The sequence below is a fragment of the Ceratotherium simum genome, chromosome 30 (assembly GCF_057802395.1).
Source record: "Ceratotherium simum simum isolate JZ-2026a chromosome 30, ASM5780239v1, whole genome shotgun sequence".
Taxonomy (NCBI): domain Eukaryota; kingdom Metazoa; phylum Chordata; class Mammalia; order Perissodactyla; family Rhinocerotidae; genus Ceratotherium; species Ceratotherium simum.
Genome location: NC_141929.1, coordinates 28,167,476 through 28,183,112, shown reverse-complemented (window position 1 = coordinate 28,183,112; position 15,637 = coordinate 28,167,476). Strand labels below are relative to the sequence as shown.

Genomic DNA, 15,637 nt, shown 5'->3' with positions numbered 1-15,637 from the left:
ACTAGAAGGATGTGCAGCTATGACATACAACTATCTACTGGGGCTTTGGGGGAAAAAAAGGAGGAGGATTGGCAATAGATGTTACCTCAGAGCTGGTCTTCCTCAGCAAAAAGAGGAGGATTAGCACAGATGTTAGCTCGGGGCTGATCTTCCTCACACACACACAAAAAAAATCATGAGCCAGAGTTTTCCTAAAAATCAGGCTTTCTGCCTTATAAATTCAGATATGGCTACCCAGGGTCTGCCTTCCTTGATGGCACCGGGCATGCCTCCTCCCCACGTGTCCCTGTCCCTGTCTGTCTGCCTCATCTCAGTCCCCTCTGACCCCTGGACACCCCCGAGTCTGCAGCCCTTGGGTGCAGGGTACCCGGGCGGAGGGCCTGGAGCCCGGGATCGGGGTAGCTGGTGGTGTGGGGTCCCCAGCGCCACCACACAAGCCCTCCCTCCAATCCCTCCTGAGGGGGCCTGGCCGGGCCTGGGCCCTGGAATGGGCCCTCCCGGCTCTGCTGTGTGTGTGTGGCCAGAGGGGGCCTGGGTCAGTGTGTCCCACCCCGCCCTGCGGGGGCTGGAGTTGTGGGGGGTTCCACATGACAGAGCCCCCGTCTGGCTGCCCTCATCTCTGAGTGACCATGGGGGAGTCCACCCCACCTTTTGCAGCCTCAGTTTCCTCTCCTATAAAATGCGGATAGAAGCTTCCAGAGTTGCGGGAGGATTAAATGGGAGCATAATGAGTGTGGCGTGGCCCCTCAGCAGCCTGAGGTGGGTCCCTCTGTCCTGTCCCCCAGACCCTCCGCGGAAGGCCTCCCACGATGCCTCGGTGGACATGTGTGAGCTGAAGCGGGACCTCCAGCTGCTTAGCCAGTTCCTGAAGCATCCTGGGAAGGGTGGACGGAGGCCCTCGTCCACCCCCCCTAGCCAGTGAGTGTGACTCCCCGCACGGGCGGGGGGCCAGGAGGAGGCAGCCCCAGACCTGGCCCGGGCGGGGCGAGCACCTGGGGTGGGAGGCTGGTTGGAGGCCTTTCCCAGGGCTGGAACGTTCTTCTCATCTTTCCATCTCCTCCTGGAGGAATCGAGATACTGCCCCCCAGGCCAAGCCCCTCACCTGCCTGAGACAGTAAAAACAACTGTCACACCCCATCCCAGGATAGCTGCCCACCCCCAGCCCTCTGCCCCACCAATACAGGAGAAGCGACTGGCCCATTTTAGAGCTCAGCAGACTGAGGCCCGGAGATGGGGAGGGCTGCTCCACAGCCAGAGGGGGTCAGTCCAGGCAGAACCGGGCCAGAACCGGCTGGCCGAGTCCCAGGAGAGCCCCACCCCCTCTCCTTTCCTGTTTGCTCTGACGCTGCAGCCTCCTCTGTTCCCCGGTCCCCCGCAGGTCCTTCTGTCTGTCCCTCACTCTGCTGTCTCCCTGACCCTCCTTCCCCTCTCTCCCGCTGCCTCTTTCCTGTGTACCTGCCTCTCCTCTCCCTGTCTCCCTGCCCGCCCCCATCTGCCTTCCTGCACTCACCCTCCCCCTCCCCCCGCCAGGCGGCTGCAGAGCCTGGAGTCGAAGCTGGCCTCTGTGAGCTTCGCCGGGGACACCGTGTCCTTCGAGGAGGATCGGGTCAACGCCACAGTGTGGAAGCTCCAGCCCACGGCCGGCCTCCAGGACCTGCACATCCACTCCCGGCAGGAGGTCAGGGGTCGGGATCTGGGCCGGCCAGGGCAGGAAGCAGATGTGGGGGCTGTGAGCACTCCCCTCCCCGGCCTCTGGGACCAGATGTGTGCCTAGGAGGAGGGGCTCACCCCAGGGAACACCGTCAGTGGCTACCCCGTGGCGCTCAGGACCCTTCCTGGCACAGTGGTGGGACAGAGGTGGGGAGGGAGCTGCTCCCTGCACCAGTGGCTCACACCCGTGTGAACAGAACACCAAGCCCAGGATGCCTGTGCACGCCCCCCAGTCTTGAGACTGCCCCTCTCCTGGGCCTGGTTAGCTGGGAGCCGCCCTCACTGCCCCCCGCCCCACCATGCCAGGATGCTGGAGGCAGAATTGGCATCCACAGCCCAGAACACCACGTGATTCTCCTAGGCCTGTTTGCCCTGGGGCCCTGGGCTCTAGCCACAAGGCTCTCCAGCCAGCACTGGTGCCAAGGAAAACAGGGCTGAGGAGGGCGGTCGTGAGTCAGGCATGGCTCCCGAAGGAGGTGGGCTTAGAGTTGTGGGTGTGGGGGAAGTGGAGGGGACCTGGGGGTCACCTCTGGCTGAGCCCTGATGGGACCCTGGTCTGCAGGAAGGACAGAGCGAGATCCTGGAGTACTCGGTGCTGCTGCCCCGAGCTCTCTTCCAGAAGACCAAAGGCCGCAGAGGGGAGGCGGAAAAGAGGCTCCTCCTGGTGGATTTCAGCAGTCAAGCCCTGTTTCAGGTACTGGCCCTCTTCCTCGTGCCCTCCCCTCGGGAAAGCAGTTGGGGAGGAGGGATGGAAGGAAGGCGTGGAGCCAAGCCCCCTCCTCCAGGGGTCAGAGCCTTTCCTTGTAAAGTCAGAAACTGGACTGCAACGTGCAGATCTCCCCAGAAGAGGGTAAACGGTGTTGTTCTCACTACAGTGTAAATGACTACGTGGGCAAGAATTGTTTCCAGAGGGAGACTCAGAGCGCAGAGCCATGTGCTGGGGGGAGGCGGGAGCCTAGGGAGGCTAGGGGACTTCTGGGCCTTTCTTCTCCGTCCTGAGCCCCCTGCCTACTCTCTTCCCCCATCCCGTATATCCAGGACAAGAACTCCAGCCAAGTCTTAGGTGAGAAGGTGTTGGGTATCGTCGTGCAGAACACCAAAGTGGCCAACCTCTTGGAGCCCGTGGTGCTCACCTTCCAGCACCAGCCACAGCCGGTGAGTGGGAGCAGACCAGCCGGGGGATGAGGGGTCCGGGCCTCCTTTCCTGCCCTCTCCCCTGAATCGTTGTCTCTGACAAAAGGATTGGCTGGCAGACGGCACCAGCATGTCAGGTCCAGTGGGGTGGGGGCCTGACACTGCCCTCGTCGGCCTGGACCCTAGAGGAGTGGACATAACAGGACCCACTCTCCTTCCCTCTTGTCCCTACAGAAGAACGTGACTCTACAGTGTGTGTTCTGGGTTGAAGACGCGACATGTGAGTGTGGAGGGGTCTCTGAGCCGGGCAGGTGCCTGGAGGAGAAAGGGGGTCCTGGAGGGTGGAGGAGGTGGGGTTAATCAGGGAGGGCGTCCTGGAGAAAGTGATGGCAGGCTAGGGGTCTACCAGATGGAGCAAAGGCTCAGAAGAGTAACACAGTCATGCATTTGGGGTGCAGTGTGGTACTGGGGGACTGGGCTTGATCAGAGCCCCGTGCTGTCCCCTCCTCAGTGAGCAGCCCGGGGAGCTGGAGCGATGCCGGGTGTGAGACCGTCAGGAGAGAGACCCAGACATCCTGCCTCTGCAACCACCTGACCTACTTTGCAGTGCTGATGGTGAGGGTGCCCTCCTACCCACAGCCACACTGCAGGCCGAGTTCCGGCTGTGTGCCAGCCTCTTTCCACATATGTGTATTCATTCCTCATGACAACCCCCAAGGTGGCTCGTGTCATCCCATTTCATAGATAAGGAAACCGAGGCTCAGAAAGGTTAAGCAATTTACCCAAGGTCACACAGCTAGCAAGTAAAAGAGCTGGCTCTAAAGGCCTTGCTCTTTATTCCCACATTTTGGTGCATGATAAAAATGCAGATTCCTGGGGTGTAGTGGTTAAGTCCAGTGCGATCCGCTTTGACGGCCCAGGTTCGCAGGTTCGGATCCCAGGCACAGACCTACACCGCTTGTCAGCCATGCTGTGGTGGCGACCCACATATAAAGTAGAGGAAGGCTGGCACAGATGTTAACTCAGGCTAATCTTCCTCAGCAAAAAAAAAGCAGATTCCTGGCCCTAACCCAGGATCCTGATTCCGCAGGTCTGGGGTGGGGCCAGGAGGACGTTTATTACGAGCCCTCCAGGGGATGCCAAGGCCCAGGGTGGAGGCCCTTGTGGTGGACTTCAGTGCCCCCAAGGCCTCAGAAGCTTAGTGTCCTAGGTTCATTCTCCCAGAATCTTAGGACGCCAGCGTCTGAGGGACGGGAGTGGCCTTCCAGCTGTCCCTGGGTGTGGGGAGCTCACGCCCTCACAGGAAACTGACTCCTGTGTTGAATGTTATAGAAAAATAGTGCCAGGACAGGGAAGGGGTTCTCTGCGGGGGCTCCTTGACCCTGGTGGGTGGGGGACCCATTAGAGAACGTGGTGAAAGCCATAGAGCCCCCCCAGAAAAATGCGCTCCTGGGACCACACTCTGCTCAGTTTGGGGGGGCAGTTCATAGACCCCCCAGGCCTTCACCTGGGGCAAACCCTCAGTGCCGAGCTGGGGACACTGAGGCCAGCCCCGGCCCGTGTCTGCGCCCAGGTGGCCTCGGTGGAGGTGGACGCCGCACACAAGCACTACCTGACTGTCCTGTCCTACGTGGGCTGTGTCATCTCCGCGCTGGCCTGCGTCCTCACCATCGCCGCCTACCTCTGCTCCAGGTGGGCCTGGGGGGGTGGGGGGGAGACCCACAACCAGGGAGACCCGCCTGGAGGTCGGCCCCACTGACCCTGATGTGTGTGTTTGCGGGAGCCCTGGGGGTGCGGCCAGCCGAGCCTGGGCTGCCTTTCCTCCTCAGGTCTGCGGTGTTTGGGTAACATAGCATTTACAGATTTTATTAACTGCCAACATTCAAAATTGGGAGAGTTGACATAAGAATCTAGATTTCTGCCTTTGGATAATCCGATGTGATTCCACTGGGGGCACATGGTAATATGATGGTGATGATGATAACGGTTGACACTTACCTTGAGCTTCCCGTGTTCCCCGTGTTCTGAGTGCTTGGCGTGCATGAACTTGCTTCATCCTCACAAGGACCCTATGAAAGAGTGCTCAGAGAGGGTAAGAGACTTGCCTGAGGTCACACAGCACGAAGTGGCAGAGGCAGGCTGGCTCCAGGTCCACGGGGCCCCAGTTACCCGGGCCGAGCAGCAGTGGCTGCTGTGGGCAGGTGTATCCTCGAGAGCTGTCTCCAGCCTCCTGGTCTCTGGTGTCTGTTTTGAGGCCTGGCCCCCACAGGCATTGGAGTTTGACGCCCGCCCCCACCCAAAAGAGGCTTCCATCACCCCAGTCGTTGGGGTGCCTCGAAGAAGAAGGAGCCCCACAGGGAGCCTTCGTGGAGTGGAGAATTGCCTTCTCCCACCCTCAGGCCGGCTGTGTGTGGGGGTCTGGATGGTCACTGCTGGGTGACCTGGGTCATTGCCTAAGTTGAGGTCCACCTGCCATCAGGGCCGGGGCCTGTTTGGTGGAGGGGAGACACCCTTCATTCTGCGGGACACCCCGAGTGTGCTCACCGTCCTCCCCTGGGAGGCGAGGAGGGGGAGCCGTGTGCACAAGCAGTTGTGTTGTGGTGCCCATGGCTGTGCACAGGGCGGGCTGGAGTGTGTGATGAGGAGGGACAGCTGGCGGGCTCGGTGGGGGGCTGGGCGCGGGGGCACAAGCCCCCCAACACCTACCCACTGGTCACAAAAGTGCCCAAGGACAGGGGGACTGGAACCCTTAGGGACCAAGCATCTTGTCTGTGCCAGACCCTCTCATCAGTGTAACCTCACCCCAACCCTGTGAGGGGCTGTCCCCCCCTCCACAGACTAGTAAACTGAGGGTGAGGGGGAAGGGGCCAGCCCAAGGTTGCGCCTCGAGTTAGGGGCAGGGCGGGCGTGGGCATCCAGGGCGGTGACGCTGGGGCCTGGGTATTCTGCGCCCTCTGGGACAGGCAGGGGATGGTGCCAGGCTGAGCACGGTGGGGAGCATGGGGGGCCAGGGAGGAAAGGCCAACAGTGCCCTGGACCACGCAGAATCCTGGTGTGGGGTGGGGCTGTGATGTGCACACACAGACCTGCAAACCTGAAGACAGACAGACACACACACCCCACCCTCACAGACACACGGACGCACAGTTGCGCAGACGGACAGCGGACACAGAACATGGGAGGCATGGATTCCCCAAAACAACAACAAATCCCAAGTCTTTCCCTCCGACTTTGGGAGCCTCTGGTTGACTGTAGGGGCTGATTTGTCTTCCTCAGGCCGCTGTTAGATGTGTACCCGGTACCCAAGCCCATGGGTGCTGGGCGCACAGTAGGTGCTCAGGGACAAGTGGGGAATGGCCTGGCTGCAGCCACAGGGGTAGGATAGGGAGTGTGTGTGTATGTGTGTGTGTGTGTGTGTGTGTGTGTGTGTGTGTGTGTGTAGCCTGGGAAGGCTGCCTGGAGGAGGGGGAGGAGCGGGCACCCCCCCCATACTGGCCCCCAGGGTGACCCCCCTCTGCCTCCGTCTCCCCCGAGCAGGAGGAAGCCCCGCGATTACACCATCAAGGTGCACATGAACCTGCTGCTGGCCGTCTTCCTGCTGGACGTGAGCTTCCTGCTCAGCGAGCCGGTGGCCCTGGCGGGCTCTGAGGCCGGCTGCCGGGCCAGCGCCATCTTCCTGCACTTTTCCCTGCTCTCCTGCCTCTCCTGGATGGGCCTCGAGGGCTACAACCTCTACCGACTCGTGGTCGAGGTCTTCGGCACCTACGTCCCCGGCTACCTGCTCAAGCTGAGCGCCGTGGGCTGGGGTAGGTTGGTGGAGGGTGGTGGTGGGCCCCCAGACCTGCCTCTCCCTCTTGGCTTCTGGAAAAACACAGGCACCTGGCTCCGCTTCTCCACCTACCTCTCTGTTCCCTCACTGCCTCCTTCACCCACCCATTCTCAGGGGTTCTTTACCTTCCCTAGGTCCAGGTCCCCTTTAGGAAGGTAAGTGGTGAGCCCTGTCCCCAAGGAACACTTACATATCCTCCACATCACTCACTCCTTTAAAAGGGGGGTTGGCAGACAGAGCCACCAGGTAGGGTTGTGCAGGTTGTGCACTGCTCAAAGGCACCCAGTTGGGGGATGAGTGGGGCTGTAATCCAGTCCTCCACTCACCTAATTCTCTCAGGCTGGCAGTGGTCCTGCCGGTGGATCCCCGTGAACCTCAGGTAACAGATTCCCCATGGCTCTGGCATTTGTTCTTGGCCAAGAACAACCCAATTCACCTATGGCCCAGACCCCTCTTATGTCAGACCTGGAGGCCCGGGGGCACACACCGCAAGTCCTTTTGGACATTGCACAGGCCCACCGACCACATGGCCCTGACACCAACTCGCGGCTCCTCCTGTGTTTCTCACTCCTTCTTGGTTCCCTCCGTTGATTGACACGGAATTCCTTCAGAGTTGGCTCTGTGTTGAGACCCAGGTGTTTGGTGGTGGGAAATCCCCTCCAGGGAGCCCTCAGTCTCCACCTCCTGGAGGCGGTCAAGGCCTAGTGCAGACATCCCCTGAGGGCAGAACCCTGGACATCCCCCCTCGAACTGTCCCCCACCCACCAGTGTCCTGTCTGCTCCTCCCCTCTCTCTTTGTGATGTCCAGCCCCTCCCCAGGGAACTGCAGGCCCTCTCTCCTGAGGGTCCCCAGGATGGCGAGGGGGCAGGGGTGAGGTCAGGGGAGATGGGCTCCCTCTATGGGAAACCCAAACTGAGTGGGGGAGGGGAGGGTCTGAGCTTGGAGGACGTGCCCCAGCTGGGGCTGGGTGGGCTCTGGAAGGAGGTCTCACCAGAGGGCAGGGGACGGGTGGGCCCTTAGGTGGGCCTCAGAGGGTGGGAGATGGAACTCCATGCTTTGCTGCCTGCAGGCTTCCCCATCTTCCTGGTGATGTTGGTGGCACTGGTGGACATGAACAACTATGGCCCCATCATCCTGGCTGTGCACAGGACTCCAGAGAGCGTCATCTACCCTTCCATGTGAGCGGCTGTGTGCAGTGGGGACAGGAATGTGGGCCTCGGGGTGCAAAGGCCAGAGGGCACCCTGGGCCCAGGCCATGCTGACCAGGAGACTCCTGGGTGCCAGGGCTGCTGGAGGTTTTGGCCTGGCAGTGTCCAGACCACTGGGCTGAGGGTCAGGGAGGGTGAGAAAAGGCCTGGATCTGCCACTCACTCACCAGGCAACCTTGACAGGTCCTCAGTTTCCCCATTTGTGAGTGGGAGTATGGGTTGAGCAGATGAGCCTGCACCATGTTCCTTGGCTGTGCTCTTCTATCTCCCCAGACAGATGGAAAGACAGGCCCAGAGAGGGCTCCACACCACACTGCTCAAAGGCACCCATCTGGGGGATGAGTGGAGCTGAAACCCAGTCATCTTTTACTTACCTAATTGCCCAGGCTGGTGGCAGCCCTGCCTGTGTGTCCCGGTGAAACTAGACTAGAAGCCAGGCTTCCGAGTCCCAGGCTGGGAAGGAATCCTTTCCACTCACTCAGTGTTTTGAAACTTTTCCGTGTTTGAAACTTTGAATCACAATTTACTTGTGATTTTTTGCTTCACCTTTGTACCATCAGTATCATTATTTACTTAATATTTTTCTTTAAATCGTCTGACGTTAATTTAAATGTATTTAAAAAAATTATTATATCAATACTACAAATAGAAAACAAGCATCCCTTGTCATAAACAGTGAGTCATCATGAAAAAAAAAAAACACAGGCAGAAGAAAACCCTGTTGCTAACTGCTGGCTGAAGGCTGTGAGCCGAGGCTGGCTCTTTGCTGAAGAGGGAGATGAGCCAGTGTAGAGGGGTTAAACACATTAGCACCAAACCGAGCCTTTCCCTTGACTACAGAGGAGGCATAGAGGAGAAGGGAAGGGAGCTCACGGCGGTCATCCTGAGCCGTCACGCCCTCACCCGCAGGTGCTGGATCCGGGACTCCCTGGTCAGCCACGTCACGAACCTGGGCCTCTTCAGCCTGGTGTTTCTGTTCAACACGGCCATGCTGGGCACCATGGTGGTGCAGATCCTGCGGCTGCGCCCGCACGCCCAGCAGTGGCCCCACGTGCTGACGCTGCTGGGCCTCAGCCTGGTCCTCGGCCTGCCCTGGGCCTTGGTCTTCTTCTCCTTTGCTTCTGGCACCTTCCAGCTCGTGGTCCTCTACTTCTTCAGCATCATCACCTCCTTCCAAGGTAGGCCCGGAGAAGGCCCCACCCCCTGGCCCGGGCAGGGCACACAGATGACCCGAGCAACCAGAAGGCCTCCTGTCTTTGGGCCTCAGGCTTCCCATTCGTGAAATTGGGGCATCAAGGCCATGCCAACAAGTCTCAATTGAGTCCCTACTGTGTGCAGGCCCCATGCTAAGGCCCTGGGGCTACAGTTGTGAACTGGTTGGAGCTCATCTCCAGTGGAGAAGAACGAGAGTGACAAGCAAGCACACAGCCATCTGAGGGGATCTTGGAGAGGAGGGAAGCGCTAGTGGGCAGTGTGATGGACAGCCTGGGCTGGAGTGGGGACACTTAAGGGAGGGTGGCCAGAGAGGCCTCTCTGTACAGGAGACACGTGGAGACCACAGAAGGACCCAGCCAGGGAGCGATCAAGAGCCTCGTTCTCTGAGTGTGTTCCTCGGACCAGCAGCATCAACATCGTTGCGAGCTTGTTAGAAATGCAGCCTCGGGCCCCTCAGACCCGCTGAGTCAGAATCCGCGTGGTCCCAGATGCCCAGGGCATGCACACTCTGAGGAGGAGTGCTCCGGGCAGAGGGAGAAGCGAGAGCAAAGGTCCTGAGGCTGGAACAGCTTATGTGTTGGAAGAAGAGTGAGGAGAGCGAGGCTGAAGGGCAGTGAGTGGGGGGAGAGGGGCAGAGGGGCTGGATCATGAGGGGCTGGCCTGATGCTGGCAGAGTCCTCCCTGCTCTGCCTGCCCCCTCCACCCCGCCCCCCACATCTCACACACACACACACACATACACGCACACACACACACATGCCTCTCCGTGGCCATGCTGCGTGGGGAGGAGGACGTGGGCAGGAAAACAGGGTGGGGCTGGCCAGGCGGGGGGGCCCACAGGGGCTGTGAGGCCAGCCTCCCACGCAGCCTTCCCCATGGAACAGAGTAGGGGTGAGGGAGCGAGTCTTTGCTTTCTGGCCTGTGAAGCGAGGGTTATAAATGTTGCCCCTAAGTTCACACAAACATTTACTGAGCTAGTGATAAATTATGGTGTTGTTATCTGGAGAGGAGGAATACCGCCTGGCGCTCAGGCAGGTGGGCTCCGGAACCTGACCCCCGCTGTGTGACACCTGGCTCAGCCAAGTCCCTGGACCTCCCGGGGCATCAGTGTCCTCATTTGTAAAACAGAAGAGTATTGACTAGGCCCGACCTCATAGGCTCCCCGAGAGGATAAAGCGAGGTGGTGCCCAGTGAATTGCGCAGGGCCTGGCACGTAGTAGGTGCTCCTGGGTCACGTTGGTGCCGGAAGCCTGTGGAGGGCGGAGGGCCGGGGGCAGATCTGAGTCCAGGTGGCTCTGGGAGGGTGAGGGAGGGTTGACATGGGGCTGCCCACTGCCCGCTGAGCCGTGTGCCCGCTCACTGCCCGCAGGCTTCCTCATCTTCCTCTGGTACTGGTCCATGCGGCTGCAGGCCCGGGGCGGGCCCTCCCCTCTGAAGAGCAGCTCGGACAGTGCCAGGCTCCCCATCAGCTCGGGCAGCACCTCGTCCAGCCGCATCTAGGCCGCCAGCCGCTCGCCCCGCGGAGGAAGCAGAGGTGCGGCCTCCCCTCACCATGCCTGCAGCCCCTGCAGCCAGGCCCGGCCCTTGAGGGGTCAGCTGAAGACTTGAGAAGGCCCGAGGACCTTGGAGGGATGGGGCTGTTGCCATGGCGGCCAGACACAGGGGACTACTCGGCTCTCGGGTCCAGCTCACAGGGAGTGGGACTGTGCCCCGGCCATCCTAACCTGGGGCTGAAGGCTGGTCTTCTCGCCATCGCTGGGCCCAGCCCTCACGGCTGGGGGTCAGGAGCCCGCAGGCCTCAGGGTCAGGCCTCAGACCTTGGGGGCCTGGTGGCATCCTGTGCCATAGCTGCTCTGTCTCTAGTAATCACCATGAGGACACTCTGCAGCCCCTGTCATCTTAGCCCAAGGGTGGCACCAGGGAGAGGGTTGGGGCAGAGCATTGGAGCCAGGCCCCTGGAGGAGGAGAGCCCCCTCCCAGAGCATAGCTCCCCTACCTCTGAGCCCAGAGCCCGCCCTCCGTCAGCCCCCCAGCCCTCCCTCTCCCTTCCCCTGTCTTCCCCAGCCCTCCCTCTCCCCTCCCCTGTCTTCCCCAGCCCTCCCTCTCCCCTCCCCTGTCTTCCCCAGCCCTCCTTCTCCCCTCCCTATCCCTCCCAGCCCTCCCTCTCCCTTCCCCTGTCTTCCCCAGCCCTCCCTCTCCCTTCCCCTGTCTTCCCCAGCCCTCCCTCTCCCCTCCCCTGTCTTCCCCAGCCCTCCTTCTCCCTCCCTATCCCTCCCAGCCCTCCCTCTCCCTTCCCTGTCTTCCCCAGCCCTCCCTCTCCCTCCCCTGTCTTCCCCAGCCCTCCCTCTCCCCTCCCCTGTCCCTCCCAGCCCTCCCTCTCCCTTCCCCTGTCTTCCCCAGCCCTCCCTCTCCCTTCCCCTGTCTTCCCCAGCCCTCCCTCTCCCCTCCCTGTCTTCCCCAGCCCTCCCTCTCCCCTCCCTGTCCCTCCCAGCCCTCCCTCTCCCTTCCCTGTCTTCCCCAGCCCTCCCTCTCCCTTCCCCTGTCTTCCCCAGCCCTCCTTCTCCCTCCCCTATCCCTCCCAGCCCTCCCTCTCCCTTCCCCTGTCTTCCCCCAGCCCTCCCTCTCCCTCCCCTGTCTCTCCCCAGCCCTCCCTCTCCCCTCTCCCCTGTCCCTCCCAGCCCTCCCTCTCCCTTCCCTGTCTTCCCCAGCCCTCCCTCTCCCTCCCCTGTCTTCCCCAGCCCTCCCTCTCCCTTCCCCTGTCTTCCCCAGCCCTCCTTCTCCCCTCCCCTGTCCCTCCCAGCCCTCCTCCTCCCTCCCCTATCCCTCCCAGCCCTCCCTCTCCCCTCCCCTGTCTTCCCCAGCCCTCCCTCTCCCCTCCCCTGTCTTCCCCAGCCCTCCCTCTCCCCTCCCCTGTCTTCCCCAGCCCTCCCTCTCCCCTCCCCTGTCCCTCCCCGCCCTCCCTCTCCGCTCCCCTGTCCCTCCCAGCCCTCCCTCTCCCTTCCCCTGTCTTCCCCAGCCCTCCCTCTCCCCTCCCTGTCTTCCCCAGCCCTCCCTCTCCCCTCCCCTGTCTTCCCCAGCCCTCCTTCTCCCTCTCCTATCCCTCCCAGCCCTCCTTCTCCCTCCCCTGTCCCTCCCAGCCCTCCCTCTCCCCTCCCTGTCTTCCCCAGCCCTCCCTCTCCCTCCCTGTGTTCCCCAGCCCTCCCTCTCCCTCCCCTGTCTTCCCCAGCCCTCCCTCTCCCCTCCCCTGTCTTCCCCAGCCCTCCCTCTCCCCTCCCCTGTCTTCCCCAGCCCTCCCTCTCCCCTCCCCTGTCCCTCCCAGCCCTCCCTCTCCGCTCCCCTGTCCTCCACTCACAGCTGGGGGCCCCAGTTGCAATGCTGTATTCCGGGTAGTGGTCCCAGGAGCTGCCTGGTGCCTGCTGTAAACCTGTATCTACTGCGCGGGCCTTTGCCTGCCCCTGACTCAGGCTTAGTGTAGACGTTCTGGGCGGGGCTGGTCCGTCTGTCCATCTGGGCCTCCCCATAAGCTGTGTCGCCCTTGCTCACACTGCCGAGCCCACTCCTCCCTAGGACCCCCAGCCTCTCCCGGAGCTCTCTTGTGCCAAGAGCTGTGGAGCGTACAGTCCAAATCTGTTTCCACCCCAGCACTCTGAAGACAGACGTGCCTCCCCGGCGACACTGGCCCGGAGCCCGACGCGCTCCTAAGGGGTTGTCCCTGAGTCCCTGCAGAGGGACTGGAGCTCGCTCAAGCCCATCACAGTTAACTCTTTGGGATACAGATGGCCAGACCTGGTCACTCCCTCTTGGGATCCCTCTGTCTAGTGCGTGAGGCGTGTACAGACAAGAGCTCCAGACACAGGGTTCAGGGGGCCATCATTTCTGGCTGGAAATCCAGGAAGACTTCCTGCAGGAGGCAGCTTTTGATCTGGATCTCAGCCTTAAAGATGGGGAGGATTTTCTTTTTAAATACCACTTCATTTGTCTTTTGATATTAAAAAGAAGTACATGTTGATCGTAGAGAATTTGGAAACTGTAGAAGAGTATAAAGAAGAAAATAAAAATCAACAAACCAATGTCAACATTTTGGAGCATTTTGTTCTGAGCTGTCTTCTGTGCTTCTATTAAGAGTCACTGATATGGACACCTCGGGGCCCATCAGGAAAGATGAACAAGAGAAGAGGGCCATGTGTAAAAAAATCTGCTGGAGACTTTATCAGGGCAAGGAGGAGGATAAATGGCGACATGATGTCAGTGTTGGGGAGGCAATGGGGAGCGGTGGGGTCTGTGGTGAACCAGAGATTACAAGCCCCACGCCGAGGGAGCAGCTGCTACTCAGCTTCAGCTGGTCACTGCCTGCAGGGATGAGGGCCCATGTAGCCAGACCACTCGCCTTTCTGTGGTAACTGAGAAATCCAGATTGGAGTGGTGCAAAATCCCCTGACTTAAAAATTTGGCTAATCCAAAAAACTTGGGTAATGCAGCCCTTGGCTGGTCACGTGACATGTGTAACCAGTTTATTGACCAGTGTGGAGTAGGTGGACTGCAGGAATGAAATGACCGGGCTTTTCTCCCATCGCTGCCTTCAGCCTGTTCTGTCAAGTCTCCCCTCCCGTCCCGTGACACAGGTGAGGCAGATCACATAGGTTTCTGTCCCTCTCAGTGATGGGAGCAGGTGTGTTCCATGACTGCTATTCGTGTCCAGGTCTAAATGTCCAGGGCGGGGCCCCCCCAGATCCACATCCAGGCTTTCTGCCCTCCGCGGTCTCCTCCCCCCTCTCCCGGCTGCTCCAGGGGAGGGCGGGCCGGGGAAAGGGACGCGGTCTCTGGGGTTGGATGAGATGGGTGCGAAGCCACCTTGGCAGCCAGGGGTGGACGGATGGGCATGAATGTGAGATCTTTGGGGACCCGCAGGGACCTCGGCATGTGGAACACCCCCCGCCCCCATCCCGCCCCGCCCCTGCCTTTCTCCCGACCTCTCCTCCGCTCCTGCCTCTTCCCTTGGCCTCTGCCTCCACCTTCCTCCAGCTCCTGGGGACAGAGGCCAAACCTTCCCAAGGGGCCCCCCACAGTGTCCCGATTGGGCAGCTCAGCGGGGGCAGAGCCAGCTCCCCTCTCACAGATCCCTCAGTCTCTCGGCGCCCTATCGCTTGGCTAGACCTGGGGAGGCGTCCTATCCCCAATCCCCAGGGAGAGAAGGAAAGGACCCGGCCCCCTCCCCCAGGCAGGCAGCCCTCCCCTCAAATTCTCCCGCTTCGATGAACTCTCGTGAACACCTAGTTTTTGTTTTCGAGGCCAGCGCGTGTAGTGGGCAAGGGGGTCCCGGGTCTGGTCCCATCTTCTCGAGACAAGCCCTTGACAGGCCACCTGACAGCTCCGTGGCGCTCCTTGACCCTGACGGTTCTTATCGTGCACTTCACTGGGCTGTGGGGCCTCGGACAATAGGACCACTGTTCCCACCAGGACATGACCAGGTTTGTGTCTGGAGACATCCGTTTGGTGCGGGAAATGGACGGGAGCGGCCAGAGGCGGGACTGCAGGCCACGCCTGGCCGGGGGACTGGAGGCCATGCCCCTGGAGACAGGAGCCCACCCGGAGCCCTTTGGATAAGCGGGGGGTGGGAGCCGGCAGAAGGGGAACCTACAGTTCTGTTTGGGATTTGGAGGTCCCAGGGCTCTGTAAGTGGCTCCAGCTCAGTCCTCAGCCCCTGTGGGGCCCAGAGGTGGCCCTCCCTCTGGCCCTGCCTGACCCCTCCTTGCCACTTCGCTGGCCCCCTGGTCCTGTCTTCCCGGCTCTCCCGAACACTTTGGGGCCGAGTCGGCAGATCTCCAGGCCCTTTCTCACAAACAGGCACCTGTGAGCCCCTCTGAGGGCCCAGGCGCCAGGACAGGTCTCCCAGGGCCTAGCAGGTCACAGGTCACACAGCCTTGTCCACCGTCTCCCCTCCCCCTGGCCTGCGGCTGGGAGGGAGGCGGTGGGTCGGGGCAGGCTGCTGGTGGGGAGGAGGGGCAGGCCCAGTGGTTCCCATCTGCCCTGCAGCCTCCCCTGCAGAGGAAGTGCCTGGGGCTCCCTGCCAGATTCCCACCTGCCGTCCACACGCCATGAGTGACCCCGACAGACATTCCTCCCCTCCTCCCCAGGCCCAGAGGGCCCAACGGGGGACTGTGTCCTGTCTGGACACTGTGTGGGAGGATGGGAAAGTAGAGACCAGTGGGGGCTGGCTGAGTCCCCATTAGACCCCCAAGGCGGAGGTCTGGCTCTGGCCCTGAGGGCCTAGGGCGGATGCTGGTGACAATGCACTTTCCTGGCGGGGGGCCCCTCATCTTGTGATCTCACAGTGGCCGTGGAACCCCGCCAAGGGCCCTGGCCTCATCCCACGGCTTCCTTGGGGCCCCCAGAGTAGGGCTCTGAGTGGTCAGCCCCTCCCCTTCCTTCATGCTGCACCCCATGCGTGTTTGCTGCCCCCACTTCCCGCCTGGGCCACCTGTAACGAGCTGGGCGACGACGACAGTAATTTCGCATTACCGATAATCGTAAAATGTTAGT

General features: G+C 61.1%; 1 protein-coding gene across 7 annotated transcripts in view; it reads left to right on the top strand.

Annotated features, from left to right (window-relative positions):
• ADGRG1 (adhesion G protein-coupled receptor G1) overlaps nucleotides 1-11,353 on the top strand; it is a 39,658-nt gene extending 28,305 nt beyond the window's left edge. For all 7 annotated transcript variants that reach the window (XM_087420195.1, XM_087420192.1, XM_087420198.1 and 4 more), the window contains 11 exons: nucleotides 786-918; nucleotides 1,531-1,678; nucleotides 2,273-2,404; nucleotides 2,749-2,865; nucleotides 3,079-3,124; nucleotides 3,356-3,459; nucleotides 4,418-4,536; nucleotides 6,382-6,650; nucleotides 7,744-7,852; nucleotides 8,792-9,060; nucleotides 10,467-11,353. In XM_087420195.1, the coding sequence (XP_087276321.1) occupies nucleotides 786-918; nucleotides 1,531-1,678; nucleotides 2,273-2,404; nucleotides 2,749-2,865; nucleotides 3,079-3,124; nucleotides 3,356-3,459; nucleotides 4,418-4,536; nucleotides 6,382-6,650; nucleotides 7,744-7,852; nucleotides 8,792-9,060; nucleotides 10,467-10,597 (1,577 nt within the window). In that variant the 3' untranslated portion in view covers nucleotides 10,598-11,353. The remainder of the gene's footprint in view (nucleotides 1-785; nucleotides 919-1,530; nucleotides 1,679-2,272; nucleotides 2,405-2,748; nucleotides 2,866-3,078; nucleotides 3,125-3,355; nucleotides 3,460-4,417; nucleotides 4,537-6,381; nucleotides 6,651-7,743; nucleotides 7,853-8,791; nucleotides 9,061-10,466) is intronic.
• The last annotated feature ends 4,284 nt before the right edge of the window (nucleotides 11,354-15,637 follow it).